This window comes from Squalius cephalus (genome assembly GCF_949319135.1).
Source record: "Squalius cephalus genome assembly, chromosome: 5".
Classification (NCBI taxonomy): domain Eukaryota; kingdom Metazoa; phylum Chordata; class Actinopteri; order Cypriniformes; family Leuciscidae; genus Squalius; species Squalius cephalus.
Window position 1 is genome coordinate 33,414,149 of NC_137126.1, and position 18,517 is coordinate 33,432,665.

At 38.9% G+C, this 18,517-nt stretch overlaps 1 protein-coding gene across 1 annotated transcript in view; it reads right to left on the bottom strand.

Moving 5' to 3' along the window:
- Nucleotides 1-18,517, bottom strand: part of adamts15a (ADAM metallopeptidase with thrombospondin type 1 motif, 15a) — a 28,185-nt gene that overhangs the window by 6,635 nt on the left and 3,033 nt on the right. Inside the window, exons 2-3 of the mRNA XM_079872600.1 lie at nt 7,558-7,690; nt 4,334-4,501 (exon numbers count right to left, since the gene is read on the bottom strand). Coding sequence (XP_079728726.1) covers nt 4,334-4,501; nt 7,558-7,690 — 301 coding nt within the window. The remainder of the gene's footprint in view (nt 1-4,333; nt 4,502-7,557; nt 7,691-18,517) is intronic.

Genomic DNA, 18,517 nt, shown 5'->3' on the forward strand with positions numbered 1-18,517 from the left:
AGAGGGCAAATACCAACACTGAGAGGGGTTTGAATCCCACAGGGACCCCACTGTAAACCTTCACAGAAACACTCCAGTCAAACAGTTACATCAGTTGCCACACTGTTTAAACAGAAATTTAGATCACAGAAATTTTGCAAGCTGTAACTTAAGCTGACCTTGAGACATCTATTGCTTTGAAGACAGCTTTTTAGAAACTTAGAAGCTTTTTTAGAAGCTTTTTAGCTTTTTTTTTTATTATTTCAGCTACACACTTGGGATCAGCTCCTGATGACTCTGATGAAGCTGCGTCTTAATTTATTGCAGGGTGATCTTGCTGAAAGGTTTGGTGTTTTTCAGTCCATTATAAGAAAGATGATTTCATGTTGGCTTGACATCATTGAGGAGAAGATTAGGTGTAACATACCATGGCTTCCCAGGGAGACAATCCAGGCAACAATGCCTCAGTGTTTCAGAGAACAATTTCGATGTGCGATCGACTGTTCAGACACCCCTTCAAAAGCCACGCAACCTTGACTCAAGAGGTGAGTCCTACAGCCATTACTACTGCCAGAACACCATCAAATACCTGGTCTCCATTGCACCGTGTGGACTGATCATGTTCATCTCACCAGCGTATGGAAGAAGGTGCAGTGATAAATTCATAACTGCAAATTCAGGGTTCCTGGAATACCTTCATCCAGGCAATGAAGTAATGGCAGACAGAGGCTTCACCATTACCAATCTCCTCTATGAAAGGAAGGTGAAACTTGTCCTTCCAGCATTCACAAAGAGAGGCATGCAACTCTCTGAAGAAGACACCACTAACACTAGGCGAATTGCCAATGTACGTGTCCACATTGAGCGGGTCATATGCCGACTTAAAAACTTCAAAGTCCTGTCTCAAACATTTCCAATTAACTTCACCCCTAAAATTGATAAAATTCTGAGAATTTGTGCAGCCATGTGCAACCTTTGAAGCGAAATAATTTCTGATGTATAAATGTTGATTTGTAGGTGCGTTCCATGTCTGTCTATACTTTCTGCTTTGGTTTTGCTTTAACTAATCAGTGTAATTAGTGTAAGTAGTTATTTTTATAAACCTTTACAATGTTACCAGATGTTACCTGTCAGTAATTTATTATAAAACCATATAATGTGAGCTCTGTAGATTCCCCTTAAAACTTAAGTCTTCTGGTTAGAAGGAATAAGTCATGTCAAGTTTGTAAATGAATTCCATCTTGGTTTATTACTTTTTAAATATACTTTAAATTAAATGGTGAAATATTACCTCTACATGAAGGTCAGTAGAAGGTGTCTCTAGCTTCATGAAAACATCAAACACTTCTTACAACTGTTTTTATACAACTTATTTAATCATTTATATTTTTCTAACACAAAATCACAAATGTATCTCTTGTTTAACACAACCAATTTAAAATGCATCCCACCACAATTACCTAATATCCTTTCCTTAACCCTAATTATTCTCATTCCTGCTTATTTACAAAGCTGCAAGTATCTTGTGGAAAGCAACATAATTATAATTTTTCATTGCTGCTCCATCAACTCTTTCTGACAGGACGAAGTAGTTAAATATGTCCCCATAGGTTACCTCTGGCCACTTCTTCATATCGTCTACTACCCACGTTAACAATGACGATGGATGGGACAATAAGAGACCATCTGATCGTCATACAAAGTTTTCTCCGTGCTCCCAATTTAAAACATTTACGGTATTAACATTATTTGTAATTTCGCTAAAGTTTTGGATAGCTATAAACAATCTTCTAACTACTGAACTATCTACCGGATGTGCCGTGTCAGTTTAGCGGAAGTCGGATGACAAAATGCGGAAGAGTGAAGTATTAAATGTGGGTGGGGCGGAATAAGGTGAAAACAGTTGAGAAAGAAAGCGGCTGTGTATCATTGAATTCGTGCATTATGTCTTAAAGCGCCTGCATTTACCAACTGCTGTCTTTAATGTTAATCCAACAAAAAAAACAGACAAAGAAAAAAAATCACTCCCTGGCATTGACTGAATAACTTTTGTAGTATTTAGTAAAGAGTGTGCAATGTTATTTGAATATTTGATTATTCAATTGGTGTACCTGAACACCTACAAACCTGAAACCTGATTTATTTGTGCTATTGCTTATGCTTTGCTTATAGTGAACTTTAACTTGTATGAATAATTTTGCTGTAATAATAAACTTTTTTTTGTGGTGGGGCCAGTTCCAGAACACCGAACAGACATGTGCTTTGAGTCAGGCTGCCCATTCAGGCTTTCTCAAGCCAACATCAAAATTTGTTTACAAACTTAACCTCTAGTTAATGTCTTTACTGTCACTTTTGATCAATTTAACGCTTCCTTGCTGAATTAAATTATTCGTTTCTTTAAAAAAAATCGTATGGCTCGTTTCCACCGAGCGGTACGGTACAGTACAGTACGGTACGCAATTATTTCCATTTCCACTGTCCAAAAGTTGTGAATGGTACCAAAATGCTGGACCATACCGTACCACTTTTTCGGTACCCTTCCGTTGGGGTACCTAGCACAGTGGTATGGTACCTAAAGGGTGGAGTTAGACTCACTGCAGAATGTTGATTGGTCGACATAGAATCGTCACTTGCACGTGCTACAAGAGGAATGACAACATAAGAAGTGCCATTATTTAATATACAGTTGAAATATAATACTACTGTTATTGTGTTACGAAATGTAGTTTTAAGAGTTTTTCAGTTGAGAATGTAGTTGTTTAAAGCTCAAATCTGTGGTTTATTTATGAAAATTTTATCCAGGTTATGATATCCATTCCAGGCGATCACCGGGCGCTCTGCGCTCATGTACCCCACCTGGAACAGCCTTTCCAGTCGTTCTGACGTTTGGCGCTGACTCTGACGTCTCTGTAGTGGTTAAACATGAGATAATTCGTCTTGTGTAGACCTAACGGGTGATCTTTGGTCTCGTGAATCTATAATTTGTTCCCTGGCCAATCGTTTTGGCTGAGGGCTAAGTGAAGTTTCATATATTTAGGCTATTTAACTTTACCGTTGTAACGTTAGACTAGAGCGCTGAATTTGTATATTTGACTGAATTGTTCGCTTTATTTCTTATTGTACAGCTTCTTGTACCTTTTACTTATACTTTTATAATGGCTATTATTGATAAAACTGAAATTTAACAAAAAGAGATAGGGTTTTGTCATTTTTAATTTTATTACAAGATGATCACTGTAATGTTGTTTATTGCAACATTTGTTGTTTAGTACAAAAGCACATATTGCCTGGAATATGTTTAACTTTTTTTTTTTTTATTTAAACGAAAAGAGGCAGGGTTGTGTTTTATATTTGTTTTGTTATAAATAGGCTAACGATATGCATGGGGTGATTATAATCAATACGCGTTGCCTGAACCACATTTGTGTGCCTATAATGTTTCAAATGTCTTTAAATGAAAACGAAAAGAGGCAGAGTGGTGTTTCATAACATATTTTGTTTTATTGTGACCTAAAATGTACATAGAGATAACCGGAGTAGCAGAACGAGCTGAGTGACGCTTTCAAGAACGGCTATTCCATTTGCAGAATTAACGGACTTGCGTCCTCGGGAGTTCTTCTGAGTCGGACTTGGTAAGTCCGAACTTTGCGTACTTGGTATTGAGAAATGCCTAATGTCGGAGCGTGTCTTCTTGTGACAAACAGCCACATGCCGAGAAGCAAGAACAAGATCTGACGTCGATCGCTTCTTTCCGGCAAACACCACGCCTACAGTACCAAGTAAGGTACTGTAAGCTGGATCAGGGTTTACCATCCGAATTGTACTGGACTGTACTGTACCGTACTGTACCGTACCACTCGGTGGAAACAAGCCATTACTGACCCTTAACAGTTGGGTACATAGCTGCTCCAACCCTCATGTTAAACACGTAACTTCATTAGACACTAATGCAATCAATTAATAAAACATCTTTTGCAAAAAAAAAAAAAAATCTATAGCTTAAATGACAAAATTATATATATTTTTAAACTGAACACACTACATTTTGATATAAACATATATTTGTAAAGGCAAATTTCAACATTTATTTTGTGATCCTTTGTCAATAAATAGTGTTATATTTCAATTGTGTTGTAATTTCTTCACTTTCACATGGCTTTACCTATGTACAGTAACCCTTTAAAGGCCAAATCTACAGGATTAGGCATTATGCAAAAGTGCACACACAGTCGCATTTGTAATTCACGTTACAAGCAAACCATATTCTGGCCACCTCAGTTTGCTTAAAAATTCATGAGCACTTTCTCAGATTCACAAATTCTCATCCTGCTATGTTTCACTTTCTTTGACTTACCATGTCCACCGTCCAGGTAGTCGGTGATAATGGCAGCACTGCATGGGGACCAAGGACTGGTGCGGTTGATTCGGATCAGAGTGGGAGACATCATGTGATTGTCCTGCAGCTTGCCAAAAACCTCCTCACATGCCTTAACATTATCATGTGGCATATTGAATACATGTCCTGCAGCGGAGAAGGAATAAAGGGGAGAAGGAAAGAGTGAGAAATTATGAAAACACAGAAGAGGAGAGGAAAAAATAGACATAAAATGCAATGTGTGCCAGCACTCCATGTTGATGTAAATGAACCATCTCTGGAAATTATACAAATGTAAGCTTAGATTTTTGCCTTTTAAATCACCAATAATTCCAATAACTTTCACACAATTTTCCTGTCAGCAATCAGACCAAAGCTATGCTGAGTCACTTCTACAATACCTCCAACAGCTCCCCACATTTCCTCCCTGGCCTTGAGAGGAAACTTAACAAAACCGCCTATGAGGCTTCCTACAGGGAAACAAGCCACTTCAATAGAGCTTATCTTGTTTTACTGTTCCACTGAGCTAATCTGAACTGAATGAACGTCATAACTCTGGGAAAATGTTGTGTAGATCCTCCAAAAGATTTTGGATACTGAAATAACTGGTTCTAGTCCCACATGTTTTGCAGGGTTGGCATTGGCAAGCATTCAGATAAGTGATTTAGCACCTCAGATTAAAATAAGTGACAATGCAATAGGCTTGTTATTGAAGCATTATGTTTGTGCTGGGAGATATAATCTGAATACTAGTTAAGGAAAAACTGTTTTGAGTGAGTCAGTGATATTGTGCACAATGTATTAAATCAATATTTTAGCTGGGGAACCCTGTCTGGGTGAACCAAATCAAACCAGCAGCTGGTCAAGTGTTACGCCCCTGGGCAGTCAGTGGACGTAAGTCTCAAGGCCCTTAACTGGGCAAAGCAGATTGAGCTTCTCTTGGTCCGCCAACACGAAAGGAGGAGGATGAAAGGCCAGCAAGATCGTATAATATGCTATATTCGTGGGTACTTTGGGTACGTAGCCCGGTCTTGGGTGTAAGATGGCTTTAATCCTACCTGCAGCAAATTTTAGGCAGGGGGAGGCAACTGACAGGGCCTGCAAATCTCCTACCCTCTTAAGGGATGTAATAGCCAACAGAAATGCCCTTTTTAGTGCTAGGAATTTCTCTGAAATTGAGTCCAGGGGCTCGAAGGGTGCCTGGGGCAACCCCTCCAGAGCAACGGCCAAATTCCAGGCCGGAACTCTTAACATGAACTGCAGACCTTGCCATGAAGGAAATGGGTTATTAATTGGTGTCTCGCTAAAGACCCATTGCCTAACGTGTGTGGAAGGCAGCTATCGCTGCCAAGTGGAAAAACAATCCTAAAGGAACTCTGCCACTGAATCCACTGGGATCCACAGTTAACTGTCAAACTGACATTCTCTGCACCATAATGTGAAGACTCTCCACTTTAGGGAGCTCTAGAGTTTAGGATGGTCTCAAAAACCTCAGCTGAGAGACCATAGTTCAAGAGTCGGTCCCCCTCAGGGGCCAAACCCAAAGCTTCTACATCTCCGACTGGGGGTGGTAGATTTTGCCCCCGGTCTACAAGAAGATCCCTCCTGGAGAGCAGCTTGCCCTGGGACCACAGAAGGATCTGGTTTGCTAGTCTGCAAAGAGGGCGCAACCTCAGACCTCCTAATTTATGTATGAGACTACCGATGTATTGTCTGTACGAACATAAACATGATAGCATCTGAGATCTGGGAGGGAGTTATTCAGGGCTAGAAATACAACCATCATCTCCAGGCAGTTTATGTGCCAAGAGAGATGATGACCAGCCTGTGAGGGAGCTTTTGAAATTGTTTTACCATGATGGCCGGGTCTAGCCTGATTTTGTTCACTGCTGAGAGAATTGACTCTATACGAGCAGGAGACAGTCATGCCTGCATGGTAACCGAGTCCCAAACTAGTCCTATAAAAGTTGACCTTTAAGCTCTTCTTGGAGTTTAGTCTTAACCCCAAGTGCCTTATGTGGGTGAGGGTGACATCTCAATGCTGAACCGGCATCTCTTGACACTGAGCTAAGATTAGCCTGTCGTTGATGTGATTGAACACACAGATGCCCTGGAGTCTGAGAGGAGCCAGAGCTGCATCCATGCATTTTGTAAAGGTGCGAGGGGATAATGCTAAGCTGAAAGAAAGTATCCGATACTGGTAAGCTTCTCCCCCAAAAGCAAACCTTAGGAACTTCCTATGTTGAAGAAGAATGGAAATATGGAAGTACGTGTTTTTTTTTATCTATCGTGACAAACCAGTCCTCAGATCTGATTTGATTTGATCTGATTTGTTCTACAGGGTTTGGTGGGCAGGGTCGGGGCCTTGAGGGACGATGCAGCCTCAGCGGAGAGATAGCATGCCAGCGTCTCTTCAATCCTGGGCATCGCTCCATAGCCGTGCTCCCTCATCCCCACAAACAAAGCGTAGTTAGAGATAGTGAGGCTGGATATACGTGAGGAGAAGGGCTTTTCCCTGGACCTCAACACCTCGGTGTGGAGGTCTAGACAGAGAGGCAGGCCCGACATGGAGGATAATTTTTACTGGGCAGGAAATGCTCATCCAGCTTGCTCTTACGATCCGATTCTTGTTTCTCAGCCAGCCAATCGGTTTAACTTGGCCACTGCACTTGTAACAACCTCTACCAGCTCCTCATAAGCAGGGGATAGAGCTGGTGAATCCTCTAAATCCCCTGCCGCGATGGTCACAAGATCCACCTAATTCTTGCTGAAGACACAGAAGCTAATGCTGCATTGTTCTGAGTATTCTTAATAGCTTCCACAGTACGCCGTCACACGTTGCGCCAATCACACATGCTTCAGATGCAGTCACGCTGAGGCGTTCCCCATAGGTCGACATCAGATACAGTGTGCCGTTCCCTAGAAAGGGAAACAAGCTTTTTGCCAGCAAATGTTGTAGTTACAACCTCTGCCAGCAGGGGCAAACTGCTAATGAGTCAAATAGTTATAGGAGAGCAGTGTAGTTTTTTTCATAGACCATTTTTCTATTTAATACTGGTGTGAATAAATTCTAGCCATTTCATTCTTAACCAAAGTACAGTTGGAAAACGGAAAATGAAACTCGAGCGCTCAATGGAGAAAATGAATGGGATTTTAAATGCCACAACCCTACTGTTGCGCTTTATACATCTGTTTACACTTACCAAGCTCATGGGCAGTAGTGAAGGCAGATGGCAACCCATCATCTTCAATCACAGAACAACTTCTCTTGGGATCACACATGGTGCCAACATCTGCCATACCCAGTGTGTCACATGTTGAAGCGCCACACAGGTCCTAGATCAGCAAAACAATAACAAATTGTGGTCATTATCCTTATCTAAATTTTTTAACACATTGTAAATGCTAATTTTATTTGTAATTACAAGTCAAATTGAGTACAAATTACATTTTCACATATTTAACCCATACAAGGGTAAGTGTAATTTTATATTATTTTTTAAATAGGCTACATTTAGCCTTCAGTAAATATACAAATGGGTGATAATGCTAGGCAGTGTCACCCAATGGCATGTGGTTTCAACAACCCAATCTCATTAAAAATGCATCTCTATAACACGCATTGTATTTATCATGCAATTTATACGCAGAAATTATTTTTTATGTGCATATGATACGCACTGTAAACCCCTTGGGTAGGATTAGTGGTGTGGGGTACGTGCGTATTGTACACTTGGGTGGGATTAGTGGTGTGGGGTATGTGCGTATTAGTTTAAACTCATTTGTGCATACAATGTGTTCTATAGAGATGTATTTCATGAGATCAGGCTGGGTTTCAATCGTTGGTGCATAAATCCTGGCATAAAGTTATAATATTAGTGATAATAAAAATAATAAAAAAACTTTCGGGCAGCACTGATATGCAGGTAAATGTAACTGAAGAATCACACTAGCATAATGAAAAGGAAAGTGATTGAAAAATAAGAAATAGTTAGCTAGAGGAATGTGCTTTTGATTGACATGGAAATATTTCAGATACCCCAAATATCTCTTATTTTTATTGTTGTAAAATACAATATCTCAGTCCAAAGGAATTTCCAACTGACCTATATTGTGTTAGATGAATTTTCTCAAAATATCTGTTGAGCCCCACTGACTAAACATCATAATAGCAGGTTTGCTGGTCAACCTTATCCCATGGTGCAACACCCTATACCAACTCCCAAAAAAGGACTAACACTGACTGCGGTCGTAACCTTAGCATTAAAGTAGAGTTTCTTTCTGGCTATAACACGTTTAAAGGGAACAGAAGCTTCACCACATTCAAAAGAGACAGTTTATTCAACTCCTTTAACACTCAACTTTTGATCTGATAGTTTTGACCACAAATTAAATTGCATTGTCTAAGCTGAAGTCACAAATCAGTGTGAGCAACAACTCATATATTTATACATAAACATAAAATTGTTAGTCATTTAGTTAAAGTCCAAGACAGCTTATAAGGACAGGGGGTTTCTTCTGGTCTCTCTCATTTTGTTTTTTTTATTTGACCTAGTTCTCACATCATCTCTACATTTCTTGATATATGAGAATCCAGCTGCTAACTCCCAATGATCATCATGGGGCTAATCATAAACAAAGTCCCCTGAATCTTTTTAGACCTTCTGACGATAGCTGCCTCACTCAAACATTCAACAGGTCAAAGAACTTCCCTGTAGTCAGGCATCTGCCAGAAATAAAGTGGTTGGGAGTGTATTCTTCAGTCATAATTTTGTGTAACAACTAATCTGTGAGACAGAGAGACAGGGATAGCTGCAGGTCATAATGGGCGTGCAAAAAGGTACACAATGCTATTATGCTACAACAGAAACTAAACCCTAACCCTACCCCACACTCTAACAGGCTGCTTTCACAACCAATTGTAAAAACCTTTCGGCATGCCCCCTACCTTTCTGCATGACCTGACTCTACACTCAGGATGAAAATACAGCAAAGTTGGAAAAAAAATGCAGCCTATTATTACATTAAGGCAACATGGCCTCTTCCCACAAATGCATGTAACAGGAAAGGTGTGACCTCTTTTTCTAAATCATTCCATTCTCCACTACCTCAACACCAGCTGTTCTATGCACAAGGGTTTTTAACTTCACATTAGTGATTCAATTAGCCACTCTGCTCTAGTTACAAGTATACACAAACAATCTGAAAGCAGACGGTTTGCTGATTGGATTACTAAAGAACACGAACAATTGTAGTTGTTCACAATTATGGTGTTAAGTGCATTACTTTGGTCATATGTAGTCCACAAAGTAGACTGTTATACACAATCTATTACAAAAAACATTCAGGGAAAAATAAGTTTAAGTTCAGTGGAAATATGAAACGTCTGATTAAAAATTAGAAACACTGTAGGCCAGATCCCTGTTCTGAAAAACTTGTACTTGTGTGACCTGGATCTAAAATCTGTTTGGACTGCTGGTTGAAATATGAAGAAAAGAGTAAATGAGGTGAAAGGTTTAGTTTTTTTTTTTTCATGCAATATTTGTCAGAAACCATTTAAGATATTATCTGATCAGTTTCATGTTACACCATTGAGTTATACCCTCAGTTCAGACTCCAAGTGCCCGATAATATAAATTAAGGTATGGGCCTTTTCACTGGATTCTAGCCATCTGCCTGTGCCAGGTGGAGGAAACAAAATCTTTTTCAGGTCCTGGTTAAGCTACTGGTCCAGTGTTCTCACAATGTTAGATAAGCAGTGAGAGCAGAGACTTCCAAGTCATTTCAAGTAACTTATCTATCCACTGTTTTTTATCCATCCTCTTGGCCAGAAATCTCTTTATCCTCAGCAAAACAGGGAGGAGGAAGGGTGGAGGAGGAGGGGGGGGGGGAGTATTGCCCATACTCTCCACAAGCAGTGCTGACCCAATTGGCATCCAACATTGCAAACATACGACTTTCATTATGCCTTTATAAAATCCAAACTGTTCCATATGTGCATTTCTCTCTCTTTTCCCTCTCTCACTAACTCTTGCCTTCCTTCGCACTTTCTATCTAGTTCATTGTTGTACTTTCTCTGATAAACTATTTAACTCTACCCCTGCAGGGCGATAGTGGTTATATGGTTAGCAACCCAAGCAGATGTACACTTCCAACAGAGTGTCTGTGCAAACAAGCGCATAATTAAATACAGGCCACATAGCAATCAAATTGTAGTGCTTCAAAATTACAAAATTGAGATGATTTTTTAATGATTGCAACAGTGTATTTCCCAATTATTATCTGAGAGATTTAGTTTTCGCCATTTTGTTGTTGTTTCTTTTTGTTCCAAATTCTCTACTGCCCAAAAAGCTCAATAAAAGAGTTTCTCTTCAATCATACCATGTGACGAACTTGAGAACCACACAGACTGCAAAAAACAAGCTCACATGGCAGTCAACAAGCTCCAAGCTAGTGATCATTTTCAAACCAAATATGTTGTTATATAAAAATAGGAGATGGGCCTATGTAGCCCAAGGCTGTTGGTGACTTTTAGTTTGCCAACTAAGGAACATAGCTGCAAAGGCAGATGTAGGATTGTGCAAATGTTTGAAGCTGGGAACATTAGCAATGGAAGCCTTAAGAGGCCATGCATTATTATTTTTTATTTCTTGTTTTCTCATGATCTCAACATAACAAAAGTTATTTTCTCATGATCTTGACCTAATTTTCTTGTGACCTTGACAACAAAAGTTTTCTCATGATCTCAACTTAATTTTCTCATGATCTTTAACACAGAAGTTTTCTTGTGATCTCAATATAAAAAAACTTAATTATAACTTATATTAGACATTTGATAAACATTCAATCTTTTCTTTAGTGTTAAATGACGCAGAAAACAAATTTGAGCAAACAAGCTGAATTTCTAAGCTGTGATATTAATGTTGCCCACTAGAAGGAGCCACAGGATAATAAATCTTTTAAGCCTTAAAAGATATAAAAAGTTTATATCAAATGCATAGATCTTGTACATTTGCATCTTAAAATATGTCAGTGCCATTGTTTTGTTTTAAGATGCACACCAGTATTGTTCCTTTTTAAGACACGTTTATAAAAGCTACTTAAATGTACTAATTGAGCTAAGGCCTAATCCTGGCTTAATATAAACCCTGTCTGTGAAACCAGGCCTACATGTTTAACTTTTATAGACCCCACTAAAGCATTTTGTTTTTCAAGTTGGCAGATATGATTAAAACACTTAAAGGCCCACTGAAGTGCCTTGTCATGCAGCTTTGTATGATGCATTGACATAATTTCTACTGAAACAGGATGCTAAGGCAGGACATATCGAATGGCTCCTCCCCCTTTTCAAATTAGCCAATAGCATTTAGTTTACCTCATAGACTACAAGTTGTACTCGACACAGTCGACAGCACCATGGAAGCGAATCCAAGCGCTGCTGATACATTGGATTCAATAGTAGAGGTGTGAATAAATTCTAGCCATTTCATTCTTAACCAGCCAGTTGGAAAACATAAATAAAACTCAAGCGTTTGAGCAACCGAACACACATCTCCAGCACATATTGCTCCATCACGTGTCAACGGTCACTTTAGCCAGGTGGTATTTATAGCATAGGGAGTGGGATGCTTTAGATTCTAGAGAGCATTTGATTGGACAGAAGATGTGATGAGAAGCTGAAGTCTGCGGTGATGTCATAAAAATCTGTGATCCATTTTAGTGGAAGTGAGAGACTGTAAGTTTTGAATGCTTATATCAGGGTTCACCAATCTCGGTCCTGGAGGGCCGCTGTCCCTGCAGAGTTTAGCTCCAACCAGCTCCAACACACCTGTTTGAAAGTTTCTAGTATGCCTAGTGAGACCTTGATTAGCTGGTTCAGGTGTGTTTAATTGGGGTTGGAGCTAAACTCTGCAGGACAGCGGCCCTCCAGGACCGAGATTGGTGAACCCTGGCTTATATCTTCTAAATGAGAATGTAGTCATTGTTTTGGAATACACCATCTTATTCATAACATTAAGGCTAACATATTCATACTAAAAGCTAAAAAACTTACATTTTGATTTCAGGGGGCCTTTAAGTGTTAAACTGCAAGCCTAAGTAATCATACAGCACATTCTCAAATAGCCTGACATTAGCTCAAAAGCACATGAAGCACAGGAATTATTACATTTACTTTTCCCTAACATGTTATGTGACAGTTTGTTCGGTGTAGTATTTCTGCAATCCAGTACTACTCTTGTAATTTTTGAAAAAATATTTGGAAAAAAATGTTATATGCATATATGTTATATGCTACCCTTTTAGAAAAAAATCCAAAGTTATTTAAAAAGTATAATGCATTGGCTATAAGCACAAATCCTTCACTTTCCATTAGTGCCACACATAGTGGACAAATGCCTTTGACGGGGGCTGCATTTAAATGCAAATAAACTTCAGATGCGCCTTTCTGTCTCCATGATGAACTGTTCAACTGGTCAAACTTTTCAACTGGTTTGCTGTTACCAATTACCCAAATTTTACATAACACAAGGATCTATTATAAAATAACAGTTATGCTCTACATGAAATGTCAAGTAGGCTATATGAGTATGAAGATGTATGTACAAACAAGAATAATTCCTTCAGCAAGGTGTGCAGTTTGCATAGATGTACACAAAAAGCAAGCATTATGATGTAAAGTAGATTGAATTACATCACCTTGTTCAACACTCATGTAAACATATGAAGACTTCAGATGCAAAAGCCTCTAAGCCTGTCTATATTAAAATTTTTCTTTAATATTAACATTTTTATCAGGCTCCTATGTATAGGTTTCTACCTAAGTACCGACATTTCTGAATGGGCTGAGGCTGGGATTTAGTGAGTTTGAAGTGAAAGTATTTGATGAACGTATATTATTTGCGGAGAGCATTCACTCAATATTATTATCTCATTTTTGACATAGGTGGCTTTTAGAGGCTTTTGCATCAGAGGTCTTCATATTTTCTGGGAGGCTAACAATAGTCATATTTCTTTGAAACAAGTTCTCAAACTTGTGACGCTGTACTTAATGCTATTGCACTAGCTGGCAGTATACTAGTTGCCTCAAGGTCCTATAACTGTAACTGCCTTCTTAACAACACGTGTACACTGTAAACTGTAGTTCATGTGCTGAAGTTGCATGTAAAGTTTTGTAAATCCATCTTATGTCACTATTGTAATGGTTACATTTCATGTTGCCATAGCATGACTCTCAGTCTCTCTTGCTAGAGTGGCCTAGTTACCATTCTTGCTCTGGTTTTTATTAAACATGAACTGTTGTAATTTTGCATGGCTGGCCAACAATGACTCATTTTGAGACTTTTCTTGTTTCTTGCAACAAATGTACTTCTTAAAAAAAACATACTCACTGCCATAATATTTAATTGGTGAATAAAAATACCTACAATAATCCACTGCTGGTTTTGATGCCAATACATTATTTGACAGAACGATGTACTGAAAACGGAAACGTTTTTTTCCGTCTGTACAGATGACAACGTTATCGAAATCACTCTTGTTCACACGGATCTGTGAAAAATACAAAAAATGCTGCATTATGCATGCCAGGCAAGTAGTTGGCAATGTATGGAAAGCCGAGAGGGCCAAAAACACATGAATTTTAACACGTCAACAATGCTTATTTAACACATATTTCAAACATGAAATACGCGTTAAATATGTGGTTTTTGCGCAAATCAGCGCGTATTCAAGCCGTATTTAACACGTGAAATACGCGTTAGATACACGTAAAATATGCGTGAAATACACATTAAAAATCAGTTTGAACGGGTCAGTGTCATCAGCTACTGAAGACTTGGGTCTAACCATTTCTGTGAGCTTAGGGGGGTGTACCTTTCATAGACTAGGCTACCACCATTGAACATGCTATAGCTTATTCAGCCTATTTATTTCGTCCTTTTTTTATATAGCCTATAGAAATAATATATTTCAATTGCTCTGTCTGGACATGTTCTTAAGAATATCTCAAAAACGAGCATTTAGACAATGAACTATGGCCTTAGCAGGGTCACTGTATACAGTAGTGTAACGTAGAATAAGCAGGTGACTTTCCCCAAAATGAATCAAAAAAGGCTGTGACATATTACAACTTTGAATTATATTTTCTCTTGATCTGGTGCCAATAACACTGAGTTGTTGCAGGGGTTTGGTTCATAGCTTCAAGATCAAAGTTGACAGAGAAAGTTCATGAGCTGCTTCATGGCATCAACAAAGCCTGATTGCTTTGGTTTGGTTTTGTCAATTCAAAACTAATCCTTTAACTCTGAGTTTGTTCAGCTACCTTCATGGTATAGGTCCTTGAGCAGTGTGCAGTACAATTAGTCTTCTCCTTGCCTTTTAATATTTTAAACTGTCACGTCCTGCTAGCTGGACTATTGGTGCTCTTTTTTTTAATTGCCTTTTTTTCATATCACATATTTTAGTAATCATCATAGATTAGGTATCATTCGAAAGCTTACAAACTCAAAATTCATCCTGTGAAAACTGTTTTAAAATTGGACGATTGAGAGGCGAGCACGATCTTTTAAGCGAGCAGCTACTTCAGACTCCGTTGTTCTCTTATGCTCCGCTCTGCATCTCACGATAACGTTGGATTAAAAAAAGAAAAAAAACCTTGCGTGCCATTGTATTTTACACAGGACTGGCGGGAAATGCGCATTGATATACCTTTATTCTAGATGTTATGTGCTTTATTTTGATAGATGAACTGTCTTTGTAGTGTTAAGAGAAAGAGAGCTATGGGCGATTTTTTTACATTTATTTTTTGCACTTCCGCCGTGCGTGTTCTTAAAGAGAAAGACGCAGTCTTTTCAGCTTGCCACTATAAATCGCTATTTTTCTTTTTGTACAGAATTTTGCCAACATATATTCAGAGATTTTTACAGATAAATTCATTTTTACAGATAAATTGCTTTAATACCAATTATCAGGGTGGCCTAGGACTTTAGTAGAATACTTCTGCTGTCAGGAAAGCCATAAGTTTTTATACCTGTCCTGACCTGAACACAAGCTCTCATTCTAATCCTGAAAGTCTTAAATACTTATATATAAAGTCTGAAATACCATATTTAAATACTTTAAAGGGGGGGTGAAATGCTATTTCATGCATACTGAGTTTTTTACACTGGTAAAGAGTTGGATTCCCATGCTAAACATGGACAAAGTTTCAAAAACTAAGTTGTACGTTTGAAGGAGTATTTTTGTTCCAAAAATACTCCGTCCGGTTTGTCACAAGTTTCGGAAAGTTTTTTTCGAGTATGGCTCTGTCTTACGTAAGATAGGGCGGAATTTCCTTATATGGGTTCTAAGGGCACTTCTCCGGTAAGATCGCGGCCGCGCGCGCACTCGTAGACCAGAGCAAGAGAGTGAAAGCAGTTCGCCATCAAAGCGCCCTGCCCGGCTTTTGGGAAGTCAATGTCACCAAAGAAGTGTGTTTTTGGTTGCCAGGGCAAGACAACCCTGCACAGATTCCCAAAGAACCCAGCGTTAAGGAACCCGTGGATGGAGTTTGTTTTTTCAGAGCATAAACGGAGTTGTGTAAGACTGTTGTTCCCTGCATTTCTACGATGATTGTTTTCAAATCCCAGATCCACGGATTTGCAGATCGTCTAATGCTTAAGGATCGAGCAGTCACAATGATAAAGGTTCGCGGTCGTGCGTTGGAACCGGACGGTGAGTAAAACTGTTTGTTGAACAAATGTCTCTGTGTGTTGTCACTAGCTTGGCGCGTTAGCACAGCTAAGCTTCGCCCACAGGGCCCGCCTCCAGCCGCTCGGTTTTTTCCGGAAAGACTCGGTACAGCCTATCTTTCTGTTAAAAATTTAATAAAACAAAAGACTTTTTGGAGATATGAAGGATGCAATATTACTCTATAGGTACTCAAGATTAACAGGAGATTGAGTGAAAATGAGCATTTCACCCCCCCTTTAAGTCTTTCATATTTAGCATATTTCACGTGTTTAATACGCGTTGTTGACATGTTAAAATTCATGTGTTTTTGGCCCTCTTGGGCCGTCTGCGCACAGTTTACACAGAGATGCTAACATTATACTTTTCAAAACTTGCCCTTTGAAGCCTGTTTCAAAGTTTGTGTTTTCAGGCCACCAAAACACCGTTGTCGTGTAAATGAACAGCCAGAACGCATAAAATGTTTTCGTGTCGAAATGTGTTGTTTAAACGGCCCCTGAATTAATAAATTAATAACTGATTTTTACAGTGGAAATGAATCAATGCTGAACAATGACACTGCTGTACAGCCAAAACAATCTTTGGTGCATGAATTTACTGTTATCACTGTAAAGCTGCTTTGAAACAATCTGTATTGTAAAAAGTGCTATATAAATAAAGGTGACTTAAAGGTGACTTGACAGAAAATTAGGTCACAACAGAACAGGATGGATAAAAAGATAGGCCTATGTTATTTGCTGAGGTGTAAAGTCCAGGGGTCAGAAAGTAAAAGTCCTGCCTTATGTTTATTCCAGCCAGCTGATTTCACTAATTAGTTCTATCTCCTGGCTGAAAAACTGTGCTAATTAGCAAATCCAGGTGATTGGAACAAAATACTGAGGAGGACTTTTACTTTCTGAACCTGGACTTTACACCTCTGTTCATTTGATTTCCAGGCTGCAGCTGGTATTGGAGCCCTGCAGCACCCTAGATGCAGTGTCCACGTAGGTATTCTCTCTTCTCAGATTCTCCTCATTAAATGTTAGTAATAAGGAACAGACTAAAAGAGGGTGGGAGAAGAAAGAGGGGTAAAGATCACTCACAGCTGCGACTGTGGTTAAGGGAAGCTCCCCTCGAAACTGGACACTTCCCATTAGTGTATCTCCCAAAGTCATGTATGAAACTCCCTTTAACTCTTTTGTATACATTGGCCTTGTTGAAATAAACAATTTAAATAAATAGTTCTGTCATCATTTACTCACCCTCATGTTGTTCCAAACCAATTTAACTTTCTTTTGTCTATTGAACACACACACACACACACACACACAGACAGTACAAGTAAATAATGTACTGATAACCTTTATCCATTCAAGCAAATGCACTTTAAAACTTCAAAAAGGATGCAAAAGAACCATAAAGTACATTCCAAGTCTCCTGAAGTTATTATAGTTTTGTGGGAGGAAAAGTCCAGAATGTAGGTTCTTATCTTCATTAATTCAAGATCTGGATCAGGGGTGCGTTTCCCGAAAGCATCGTTAGCCAACTATGGTCGCAAGTTCATCGCAATGTCCATTGAACTCTATTGGTAACGACGGAACTTGCGACCATAGTTGGCCAACGATGCTTTCGGGAAACGCACCCCAGGCTGGTTCTTGATCAAATCAATTGAAAATCTGCTCTGTAAACATGATCCAACTGATTCATTATTGAAAAGATCTGACTCAAAAGTATGATTCATTCACAAATTAGACGGTGCTACTTCTCGCATGAACTATTTCAGAGAAGAAAAGTGAATAAGCCATAAGTGAATAGCTTCAGAAGACTTATAAGAAATATATGAACTACTTTTATGATCCTTTTCTGGTCCGTTTTTTGAAAGCTCCAGTCCTCATTCATTTTAACAGAATGGAAAATAGCAACTAGCACAAAAATGTCTGGGTTTGCTAATCTCCCGATTTTAGCTCTTTAATGCGATGGATTGCCAATGCATTAAGATCTAATCTCCATTTAAATGTCAGGGAAAGCAAATTTTTTATAGATGCAGTATGTCTATATGTTCAACACATACCCGCTATAGTGTTCATCTATCATACATCCCTTCATTCATCTGTCTATCAATCAATATTTGTCATTTCATTCATATTTCTCTCTGCATGGAGACTTGCATAATCACAACCTACTCAGGTTGGAAACTTTTTCCTTTATGTAGGTTAGCAGATGTACAAGTCTAGCCCCTCTCCAAATCATCTTGACTCATCCAAGACCATGGAGAAACCCGACAATCTCTCTGTCCACAGGGAGTAATGAACATAATGAGTGGAAGAATGTAGGGAGTAACTGTGCTCTCTTGCTAAAATGCTTCATAAGTTCCCTTTGGAGAAGAAACAATAAAACATTTACTCCTCTTAGAATGATTCACTACAGCTGTCATCCAGACTAGGCAGACATAACTGG